Source organism: Myotis yumanensis, unplaced genomic scaffold, assembly GCF_028538775.1.
Source record: "Myotis yumanensis isolate MYYU_CA2020_CCGP unplaced genomic scaffold, mMyoYum1.0.hap1 SCAF_11, whole genome shotgun sequence".
NCBI lineage: Eukaryota > Metazoa > Chordata > Mammalia > Chiroptera > Vespertilionidae > Myotis > Myotis yumanensis.
Window position 1 is genome coordinate 11930293 of NW_027223762.1, and position 11784 is coordinate 11942076.

The following is an 11784-nucleotide window of genomic DNA, read 5'->3' on the forward strand; positions in this document are numbered from 1 at the left end:
TTCTTAGAAACAGAGCTGTGTCTGATGGACAGGTAGCAGCAGGTCTCATCTACCTGTCTAATGGGAGAGTTTGTAAAGAATTGACCTTTCTTTCCTTGCAGTTACGGAGGAAAGCCATGAAGAGCCAGCGTTCCGGAATTTTATGCAAGAATCAATGGCACAGTACTGGAAGAGAAACAAATAGTTTCTAGATGTCCAAAAGTTTGGAACTCGGTGAAGAAACTATCCTTACCTCTGATTGGGGTTACTATAAAGAACAGTTTTGTACAGAATAGCAGAGTTTCTCTCATTAGGGAGATTTCCTGACTCCAGTGAAGCCAAGGATAGAAGAAATGTGGACCTGGCAGGTAGATGTTGATTGCCTGTGGCCTTTCCCTAGGATTTTACAAGGAAGGATTTTCTGACTGTTCTTGGATGCTGGTGTTCTGCCTGTAAACCTTCACGTTTTATCATTTGAACTCAAGTACTTTTGCTGCTAACGGATGGAATAGAGAACATATTGTTCACTTCAGATCTCTATTATTAGGCTGTATTTATAGCCTCTATTTCCCAAGCATCTTGCCCTTGACCCATGAGTTTCCCTCCTTTTAGCAGAATGGGAGATAAGAAACATGAGTTTGTACAGAGTGGCAGTAGAGTCTCCTTGGCAACCAGTCAATGTTGATGTGAAATGCTTGGTAGCTCATTATAGGTTTGTTGAAGAAAGTGGACAAAACATGTAATTAATAAGAATCCTGTTTTTGATGGTGACTTGGATAGAGTTTTTAATTTTAACTTTGGTATAAGCCTGCCTGTCAGAATTTAAAATAAGAAAATTTTATAATTATAAATAATTTCACTTCTGTTGATCAGAGAGGTTTAAAGACACATGTCCAAACCTGACTCAGTAAGGTGATGTTTACTAAAGTTTCCCTGGTTACACACACCTAGTAACCAGGTATAGAGCCACGCCCTGTTTGCATTTTACTTTGAACTTAATGCAAAATATGCTTGGTGATTTTCCGAAGGCCGTGGACTTGGGTCAAGTGTACATTCCATATATAACAATCATGGTTTACCCTGCCTCCATTCTTCACAGTATCTCAAAATGTAGTGCATTTTTCCTAAGGAATTTTTCCCTGCCTAATCTGTCCTCCAATGGTTTTGGAAGTGTGGTCTCTGGGCCAGAAGCATAAGCATCACCAGGGAAATTGTTAGAAATGGAACACTGAATACCTGAATCAGAAACGGGGGGTGGGGCCCAGCAATCTGTTTGAACCACTGCGCTAACAACCCAAACAACCTGGGACAGTTCTAGGCCAGATGAATCTCAGGTATCAGTTATATGATTTGCTTTATCAGAGGACCCCAACTTTTACCATCTGGTGCCTCTTCTCCAATTTAATCATTCTAAAAATAAAAGCATTTTATTTTACCATGAAGTATTAATTTCAATATTCTGTACCTAGTGGGAACCACTGGTCTAAATTTTGAATCTATAAGAGGAAACCATTTGCACAGCAAAACTCTGAACATACCTGGTTTTCCCCTTAGTGCCTTTGAATACTTTTTCCTTAAAGAATACTTGTATGGCCTACACCAGTGGTCGGCAAACTCATTAGTCAACAGAGCCAAATATCAACAGTATGATTGAAATTTCTTTTGAGAGCCAAATTTTTTAAACTTAAACTATATAGGTAGGTACATTGTTATTAACTTAATTAGGGTACTCCTAAGGCTTAGGAAGAGCCACACTCAAGGGGCCAAAGAGCTGCATGTGGCTCGCGAGCCGCAGTTTGCCGACCACGGGCCTACACTATATGCTCCATAAGGGCAGGCATAATGTCTTGATTTTGGTCTTGATTAAAGGAGTGCTCTAAATTGCACAAGATTAGTAATCTGCATCCATAAACTTCAGCAGAATTTAACACGCAGGCACCTATTACCAAGGCATAAAGCACATGTTTTCTAATTACCCCTAATTATTCCAATGCTGCATCATTTACATAATAAATACTGATTGAGACTATCAGATGCTAAGTAGGGCAGTACTGGAATGGATGAGTGACAATAGTAAAGTTCAGGATACGATGTAGAGTAGAAAGCCTCTTTTTAGAGGCTACCCATGTAGCAGAAGCACCATTTGCAGATGTAGAATTCTGACAAAGCAATGGGACTGCTGGCCTCTGATGGCCAAGCAGATGCAACAGATAAAATAAGCACAAACCGGTCTTTGGACAGTTCCTGTTTGTTTTATTCACAAAGGAGAAAATGAAAGAGGCAATTAAATAAATGTACATAGAGAAAATATTTTAAAAATTTTAGTGGAAATAAAGACAAGGATGAGGATAGATGGAACAAATCTAAAGAAGCAAGAAGAAAATCTGGATGGGATAGGAGAGGGCTGTCTGAATAAGCAAAAAGGCTGTGCTACCACAGACCTGGTTTTATGAGACTTCATGGGCAACAAAAGTTTTAGAAAGACTCCGGATGGGTTAGTTGTGCAGAGGTTAGTGATTTCTTGCTAGGTGTTAGTACTGGATTCCCAATGACAACCAAACATGAAGTAAATTAAATTAAAAAAAAAACCTGACATCTGATACCAGCATACATTTACTTGTCTTATTCAAGCACAACCTTGAGGCTTAATAGCATTTTAGTCTTCACAGCAGCCCTGCAACATGGGTCAAAGTGGTACAATTCTCAGTTGTGCAAGAGAAATGGCCTTAGAGAAGCTAAGCAACGGGTCTAGTCACAAGGACAGCCGTCAAAGACAGTGCTCTGATCTGATTACCATCCCAGCATCATGACATACCTGTAAAATGTGGCTTGGTTGGTGTGGAAAATTACAAAAACTGCAAAAGTAATATGCAAACTTGTTTGGTTAAGTCCAATTTCACTGAAATCAGGAAAATCCACTGTGTTTAAGAGTCAAATCACTATGGAAACAAATCTGAATATATCAGGTTTTCTGTTGGGTTTATAGGTTTGGACAGAAAATCTCTTTTCCTTTTATATTTTCCTAATCCTCTTCTTGCAGCGCTGGTTGAAAACGGGGGAGGATCCCATGAGGCTATCTGTGGAGTGGGAGCCGTAGCTGCTGTCTGAGTCATCCGGGCTCTGGGGGATTCCAGCTTCACTCATGCCTGACATGGGCTCCTCGAAGACATCGCTGCCCAGCACACCGTGCCCAGAGACATTGCCTTCTTCGCTCTCTTGAGGCTCCATTTTCACGTGGGCCAGATTCCAAAGAGGGGAAGCATTTACCTCTGTACCTAAAAATGGAAGAACATATAACTACAGGCCGTCCTCGGGTTACGTCGGACAAGATGTACATCATTTCATGGTTACGTCACCATCTCCCATTTATAAAAAAAAAAAAGTTCTGTCATTTCGACATATGTTTTATGTTTTTTTTATTATTTATTTACCACAGTAAAGGTCAGGAATTGTTATCTTTCTTTTAAATTTTTTTTACTGTTTCACTTCATTGCTGTGTATGTGCTCCATGTGAGTGATGTAGGTGCTTATGTAGGTGGGTTCCGACTTAAGGCATAAATTGCGTTTCACTGAGCCGTAGGAACGGATCTCTGATGTAACCAGAGGACCTACTATACTGGTAAGCCAAGGCTGGAACAAAGTAGAATAAATATCCTACCCAGGGCAGACTGATGGCCTTTGAGCTCAGCTTACATTCTGACTATTGGCTGGAGAATATGGTTATAATTCTCTGCTTCAAAAAGTTAGACCAACTCTGAATATCTTCCTTTCCATTTCTTCCCTCACCCTCCCTCACCCACCCCCATTTTTCTGAACCAGGGAAGTAAAACTGCATGCATGCAAAGGACAGTGCAATATAAATTCAGTATCTGGCATCATTGGTTTTCTTGGCTTTGTGCATATTAAACCTGGTATTTTTATTGAGACATTATTAAAAAAAACAAAAAACAAAAAAAAACCACTGCATGCATGTGGCAAGATTCCCTGTCTCATGGCCCAAAGGCAGGCACAACCACAGGCTCTTACTCAGTTATGTTTGCTTGTCCGTCCTTCCTTTAACGGGACTGCCTTGTTTTCCTGCCTTTTGTTTGGGTCCCTGGTCCTATCTCATTATGAAAAGTTAATGATCACTTCACAATGCTAGCAGTTCATGGACTGCTGAAAAGAGACATGGCCCCTAAGTCTGCAACAAGGCCCTCTGCGTGTCCTAGCAATACTGTTCCGTGGGCATTCTCCATGGTGAAAGGCTCTGCCACACAGTTGTAAGAAATGTGGCCTAATTCTGTTTATGCCACACTGGAGGATTTGCTGTTTGAGCACTGATGAAATGACAAATTATATTTGTAAAGAACCAAGTGTCTAGACTAATTGCAGTCTCGCTGACTTAAGGATCAAGTCATCCTGGTTTGTAAGGTCATCGCGGAGTCTACCTGGAAGAAGGGGCCAGCTGCCTGTGTAGCCCCGTGCAAGCGCTTTTGGTTCCAATTTGTTGCGTTACTCTAGCAAGGAAGCCTGACTATTCAAATATCCTTGAGCAATTAACACTCCTCATTTATCTGGAAGTTGTCTTAATTGAGTACAAGCACCAGGAAGGACCAACACAGATATTAAAGGAGGGAGGGGACATCTGCCTACCTAGCTGGGTCAGCTGAATTAACTTGTAATCAGTAGGACAACATATATTACATCCATATCCTAACTAGGAATTCTTTAAAAAATGCTTGTTCTCTAATTACAAAGAGAAGAATGTTGGTATCTCTAGATCAATGAAGCTGTACTTGTCTTTAGACTTTTCATTCTGCCCTCTTCCGCTTTTGTTCTTCAGAGTATAATTCCATAAGGTAAAAAGTACTGAGATTGGTAGATATCCCAGAATCAAGTGTAAGTTGATTTCTCTTACTTGAAGCCTGCGGTGAAGCCTCAACCTCCAGGTTAGACGGGAAGCGCTCACTCTGAGCCCCGAGGACTCCCATGGGCAGTGACTGGTCTCCAGAAGCAAGGTCAGCCTCCAGTTCCTCACTGACCGGGAAGGTGATGTCACTCACAGGTTCCTCCTTGATCTTTACAGGTTTAGTGTCCTCTGAGGCCTTCTCAGGATTGACAATCCTTTCATACTCTTCAGAAAGTTGCTTACTAATCTGTTGGCAAGCAAGAGACAATTTTCCAAAGAAATGTTGGAAACAAGTTGGATAGTATGAAAAAGCCAACAGAATATGAATAAAGCACCCACTGCCAATGGGAGGAATCTGCTTAAGATGTTGAGTTTGCATTTGTAAATGACTGACATGTAAAGAAAATTTGTTTGCAGAGAGTGCGTGTGTGTGTCATTAATTGAAAGTTACATAAAGGTGAAAAATAAAGATAAATTAGAAATGGGACAAAAGATCACATTTTTTGGCTATAAAAGTAACAGCCATGACTGGTTTGGCTCAGTGGATAGAGCGTCGGTCTGCGGACTGAAAGGTCCCGGGTTCGATTCCGGTCGGGGGCATGTGCCTTGGTTGCGGGCACATCCCCATTGGGAGGTGTGCAGGACGCAGCTGATCGATGTTTCTCTCTCATCGATGTTTCTCTCTATTCCTCTCCCTTCCTCTCTGTAAAAAATCAATAAAATATATTAAAAAAAAAAAGTAACAGTTAACATATGTACCCCAGGTGGGTAATGAATGGTATAGGAACTCTGGACCACTTAGCAAAGACTTTTTGTTGTATATGTAAATGTATACAGCTTACACAGCATTAAAAATTCCTTACAATATTTTAGGTTTGGGGAAACCGAAACAGTGAGCAAATTGCTTGCATAAGGCCACAGTGGTTAAGAGAGGAGATATTTCTGGTTCTAACCCAAAATGGTGTCTCTCCCTGCTTTCCCACCTGTGGGCAGTATCACTTCACTGTTTTGTTTGGCCAGGTCATTGATGAGGCCAGTGAGTCTCATCTAGGGCCATGAGGAAAGTAGGTTATGTCCTCTGTTCCAAGATCTTGTGCTCTGCATTCTACAGCAATTGTGGGATCCTGCAGAGCACCCTAGGCTGCGTCCTCCAGGGCGTCGCCTCACCTGTAGCATGTAACTGTGATAGTCCTTGATGCGGTGCTGCCAGAACTTCTGGAGGGAGAGCACACTGCCAATGCCCACTTCATGGAATACCTGCTCCATAACGTCAGGAAAAGGCGTCTGCCCCAGTCGGGCCTCCCGATCCACAGCAAAGCGCAGCAACTTGGTGAACTTAAGGCAATACTCATGTGCCACATCAGTTAGGGTCTCCAGGACACTTTCATTTGCACACTCGAAGCCTGCATGGGCCAGGATGGTGGCTACTGCCTGGTAGAGGAGCTGCCGGCAGGAGTGCCAGCTGAGTTCAGTCACAGGTTCCCCTTTCCCACTGAAAGCAGACACATGGTGGTAGTGTTATGAGTGCTCCTGCAACAGGGTGACCTGCCTGTCTCCCTAGCAGTTTTACAATTCCAATCAAACCACTGGCCCAGCTTTCCAGGAAAATTCTATGCAGTTACACAGCCCAGTTATCTTTTTCTTTTTAAAAAAAAATAATATTTTTATTGATTTTTTTACAGAGAGGAAGGGAGAGGGATAGAGAGAAACATTGATGAGAGAGAAACATCGATCAGCTGCCTCCTGCACACCCCCTACTGGGGATGTGCCCACAACCAAGGTACATGCCCTTGACTGGAATCGAACCTGGGACCCTTCAGTCCGCAGGCCGAGGCTCTATCCACTGAGCCAAACCGGTCAGGGCCCCAGTTTTCTTTACTGCTTGATGGGGCGTGTCTAAGCAACCCACAGTCTTATCTCTGAGCTCCTCCAATTACATAAAGCTTGAATAGGCGATACATGCCTGTAAGAAACAGTGTAAAAGGGTGTCTAGTAAAAAGGAAGTTTCCTTCTTATACCAATTGCTCAATTTTGATTACTGTTAGGACCTGATTGACTTTAACAGTAGAGCTCAGACACTGCTCAATGGTGCTCAGGTTATTTCACTAGAACATTGTTTTCTCACATGCTGGGCAACATATGGCCGTTCAGAAATTTACAGTCCCAGTTAGGAGATTCTTATATAACTGCAACAGTCCATTTGTAAAACTGGGAAAGCAACTCAATTTTATAAAAGCAACTCAAAACATATACAGCTTCCACGGCATGTTTATCCTCTCCTATGCTGTGAAATGGGTAGCATCCATATTATTATTCCTATTTGGCAGGTGAGGAAACAGGTTCAGAGGGGCTCACTTGCCAAAAGTTGTTTGGGTATAATTAATAAGTGTCATGTGGAGCTTCTGACTCCAGATCCCATGTTCTTCATAATACAACAAATTGCACTTAATCACTATTGCAGAAATCTTAATCTCTCCAAGAAAAAAAAACTTCAAAAAGCTGTCTGATCTCCTAAAAATAACTTCTAACAATCCTGTAATAATGTACCTGTCTCCTGAGATTTCCTATCTATCCTCTGCCTCCCCTTGACAAAGGAAGTAAGTAAGTAGTTAAAATATAAAAAATAGGATACAGAAAATGATTCTTCCCTGCTCCGTACGTGGCACGTGTCACCATTTGCTGTACAAAGAGTGCTGGAGGAACTATCCACCCACTTTACTGTTATCTGCTCAGTAGCAACTACTGCAATTCACACAATAGTTGGATTATAAGAAAACCAACTGCCAAATAACTTTTCATTTACTGTTTCCATCATCATTTCCCAGGCCAGTATCTATGCCAAACGCTTTAGGCTTCAGAAGTGCCTAATAAACAGATAGCTTCTCTTGAGTAATATATGGACCTATATATTTTCAAAGGAAAATAATTCTTTTGGCATTCCCATAACTGATGCAAATTACTTTTGTTAGCTTCTTAAATATGTATAAAACAAACTAGGTATGAACTTTGGATGTTTATAGCTCTTCTTCATAATTAAAGTTAGAAAATTGACACAAACTGCAAAATTCTAAATAACATCACCAATTTAGTATGATGGATGGTATTATTTTGTTAACTAAATTGCCCTCAAAATGGCACTGCTGGCTACAGAGCAAGTGTTTTTAAGTTGGACATCTCTATAAGAATAAGTGCCATACATGTTATTACATAGTTATTCCTCCCACATTCACTATTCCCAAGACTTCACAGTGACATCATTTGGCCCACTGCAAATTTTACGTATTATGTCTATTCCTCTTCTTTTCTCATTAGTTTGTGACAATGAAAATAGTACTATTATCATCAATAGGCAGATGCAATAAGTGATATACAATATTATGTAGACTTTTGCCAAACAAATTTAACCTGAATCTAATCTTGAGGAAATTATTAGCAAATCCAGTAAGTAGCACATTCTACAAAACAAATTACCTGAACTCTTAAAAAAATAAAATGCAATACATGAATCTTTTATTAGGTCCTGGATTGTGGAAAATTATCTACAAAAGATATTTTGGGGATAACTGGTGGAATCTGAATATGGACTTATTATATGATATCATTTAATTAGCATCCATTTACTTTGGTATAATAATAACATTGGGATTATATAGGAAAATTTCCTTACTCTTAGGATAAGTTGAAGAATTCAGACATGAAATACTGTGATGTTTGCAACTTTAAAATATTTGGCATAAAAAAGTGTGTTTGTGTATATGTATTTGTGTGTACACACACATATGGGAGAAAGTAAATATGGCATAATGTTAACAATTGGTGAATCCAGGTTAAGGGTACTTGGGGGTTCATTATACTGTTATTTAAACATTTCTGAAGGTCTGGCAAATTTCAAAATGAAAAGAAAAAGGTAGTAATTTGGCACCAAATGCAAACATACACACTGACATCTAGTAGTAGTACTAGGTTATAAGTCAGTCATTCAGAGCATCTGGAGCAGGACTTCTCAAACTTAAATACATGCATGAAATTCCTGGAGATTTGCTAAAATGAAGATTCTAATTCAGTGAGTTTAGGTGGGGCCTGACATGGCATTTCTAACAAGCTCCCAGGAGAAGCAGATGCTGCTGGTCTTCAACCAGATATGGAGTAGCAAGGATCAAGAATGTTTTTATATTATTATTCCTTAAACTATGTTATCAAAATAAATAATTTAAAAATCCCAGAATAATAATGCCAGAATAACTCTATGCATCTCAATTTGAGGACACTGAGCTAAATCCACACTGGCCTGTTTTACACAGTGTAGTACCTTGCTCCTAGTAAAGTGCATGGTACATAGTTTGCACTCAATAAATGTTTGTTGCATCAGAAAAAAAAAATACAGACTTTGGAGATCAGGATTCAAGTCTTGGACTTCCCATTAATTACCTGAGCAACTTTGGCCAAGTCAGTAACTCTTAGTTTCCTCATGGAAAAGTTATTGCATGTTTAACACAGTTGTTGGAAAGATTTTTTGAGAAAAGTAAGATGTAGTAAACCCTTAACTTACCGATAAAAGTCACTTTCCGGGTCACTGTGCCGAATCTGGAATGGTGCATTGGGATTCTTACAATCTAAAGGCAGGAGGTCATCAGGAAGAGGAGGTGACCCAGGGCAAGAGGGAAGAGGTTCGCTCTCTTCAGTCTTTACACCTTCGGTCTGTTGCTGATTCTGGGCCTGAGCTGTAGCAATGAGGTTGCGCAGACGTCGGTTGTGCTGGATTAGCTGAATGGTATGGATGGTGAGGCTGCACGGCTCTGAGGGGATATCCAGCATCGTAGGGGGCTTGGGCTTGTTGGCTGAGGGTTGGTGCAGGGGTGGGTCATGGACTTCCACTAGGCGGAACTCCCGAGGAAGCAAATCAAAGGAACTTCTGTTGGTCTGGCTTGATGAGATTGGTATCTCTCCCCAGTATCTCAACATTTTTAAATAAGAGCTTTCAAGTTAAATGTAGATGATATCCTAAAAGTAGTGTTTTTCAACTCTCTGGCAGCTATAGCTTGTAGGTTTCTGAAGTGGAAAATATGAAGTCTAGTCGTTATTTACATAAAAAGTAGGCTGTGCAAGACCACTTAGAAAAATGTCAGTGTCAGCAACACTGTAGGACCAAAGATGTTCTCCCTGCAGAAATGAAGAGAAATACAACTGTTACATGACAGTCATCAAATCACACATGATGATAATACCTACTGGACTGAATGAACCACAAGGTGGAATTTGGATTACAGCAACTGGTACTCTATTTTCCATCTCACTCCACTAATTTACCATTAGAATCACCATCATTCCCAATCCTGAACAATCTGCAATCTACTTAAATGAGACCTGAAATATTTCTCAGAGTATCTTGACACGTATGTCCTGGATCAGCAGGAGAAAATGGAGTAGAGTGAAAAACAGGGAGAGGCGGTTCTCATTCTGTGCGTCAGGTACGGGAACTTTTAACTGGTCCTAGTGGGAAATGTACTAACAGTAACCTTAACGTGTTCAATTTCTGACATACATATGGGAAGAATCTGAGACATTTCTGTTGACTCCTAACTGGTACTCCCTTCCTCTGTGTCTCCTTGTGTCTAATTTGTTCTCCAGTGCTGCTAAACTTATTCTTTAAAAACTCAGGTTAATGGCTTCTCACTGCCTATTGGAACAAGCCAGTCAGAATTCTTTGGCCTACCATTCAACAGAATTCAAAATCTGTCTGCAACCCAGCGTTCCAGATTCATTGCTCATATGTCTCTTCAAGTTCAACAAACATGTACTAAATGCCAGGCGTTATGGGAGGAGACAAAGGCCAATGCAGAATCCCTGACCTGAGGCGAGGGAGAGAAGCATAAAAAGAACATTTCAGTATGAAAATATGTGCTAAGTGCTGTTCTGGAGGCGCAGACAGGGTGCCGCGGAGCTTCCTGGGGGAAAGGACCCTCTCAGTTCTAACCATAGCATACTTCTCAGTTTCCTGAGGACGCCACGAATCCCCACATCTGACCCTTTAAGGAATTTCTCTGCCAGAAGTCCCGTGACATCCCTGGTGGACTTGTACTCATTCTCAAGCACAGCTTCCCTCACCACCCTCCTTAACCTCCCCCGTACATCTCCCTCCATTATATTCTCTCAGCCCTTTGCATGTTCGATCACAGCATTTATCCCTGGATTTAAACCGGTACTTACCTCAACTGATGTTATCCTCCCATCTACCTCTCAAAACCGTGATCTTAGTACAGCGTCTGGCTCACAGTATTATCTGCAATTTACGGAGTGCTTATATGTGCCAGACTTTGCCTCCATTGTTTAATTCCATTTTCCCAACCGCCCCCTGAAGGAGATACTGTTATCATTCCATGTTTCATATGTGGACGCTGAGGCCCCCTGTCCTGCCCACTGTCACAAACGGCCAAGGGGGAAACCAAGCCAGGCTTCGGAGTCTGCACCCGGAACCACTTCACTCTGCAGCCTCAGTAACTGGTTTTGCAAAGAATAAAAGGATGAACGAACTAATGAATGAAAGAAGTGATTAAAAAGTCGCCCTTTCCCCCTAACTTCACCGGAAGAAGCCCCAGAAATGCCCCGATGCCGCGGGAGCTCGTCGGCCGGCGCAGGCAGAGCGCAGGGTCCTGGAGTCGCCTGATGGCGGGGCAGCTGGGAGACAGGGAGGGCTGGTCCCGGACGGAGGCCCGAAGGCGCCACCATTCACCGCCGCGTCGTGGGAGCGCGGCCGGGCTGCGGAGCGACTCCCGGGGCTGCGGCCAGGATTACTTCAGGCCCCGAAGGCTGGCTTACGGGTTAGTGGTCCGCGGCTGCCGGAAGCGCTGCTCCTAACCGGGACCTAGGAAGTCTTTAGAACCCTATGTGCAACCTCTAAACGCGTCCCCGTCCGA

The 11784-nt window shown here is 41.9% G+C and overlaps 2 protein-coding genes and 1 non-coding gene across 7 annotated transcripts in view; 2 read left to right on the forward strand and 1 right to left on the reverse strand.

Moving 5' to 3' along the window:
- GPN1 (GPN-loop GTPase 1) overlaps positions 1-5286 on the forward strand; it is a 23591-nt gene extending 18305 nt beyond the window's left edge. The window contains exons 14-15 of one of the 2 annotated variants that reach the window (XM_070428912.1): positions 102-213; positions 3020-5286. In XM_070428912.1, coding sequence (XP_070285013.1) covers positions 102-184 — 83 coding nt within the window. In that variant the 3' untranslated portion in view covers positions 185-213; positions 3020-5286. Of the gene's footprint in view, positions 1-101 lie in introns of both variants that reach the window. The other variant, XM_070428911.1, reaches the window with a different exon arrangement.
- Positions 2575-11729, reverse strand: SUPT7L (SPT7 like, STAGA complex subunit gamma). Of its 4 annotated transcripts, none has more exons than XM_070428907.1 (6): positions 11452-11729; positions 10584-10719; positions 9420-10030; positions 6038-6362; positions 4880-5117; positions 2575-3254 (listed from the first exon to the last, which is right to left on the reverse strand). In XM_070428907.1, exons 3-6 carry the CDS (start codon positions 9830-9832, stop codon positions 2992-2994), a joined length of 1239 nt encoding a protein of 412 aa, XP_070285008.1. In that variant the 5' UTR covers positions 9833-10030; positions 10584-10719; positions 11452-11729; the 3' UTR covers positions 2575-2991. The 4 variants fall into 4 exon arrangements, with proteins under 4 accessions (XP_070285008.1, XP_070285007.1, XP_070285010.1 ...); XM_070428906.1 differs by having other exon boundaries at positions 11078-11729; XM_070428909.1 differs by lacking the exon at positions 10584-10719.
- LOC139020229 (small nucleolar RNA SNORA8) lies at positions 3810-3910 on the forward strand. Its single transcript, XR_011473242.1, has one exon. It is a non-coding gene; the product is annotated as a small nucleolar RNA SNORA8 (small nucleolar RNA).
- Positions 11730-11784: the final 55 nt, after the last annotated feature.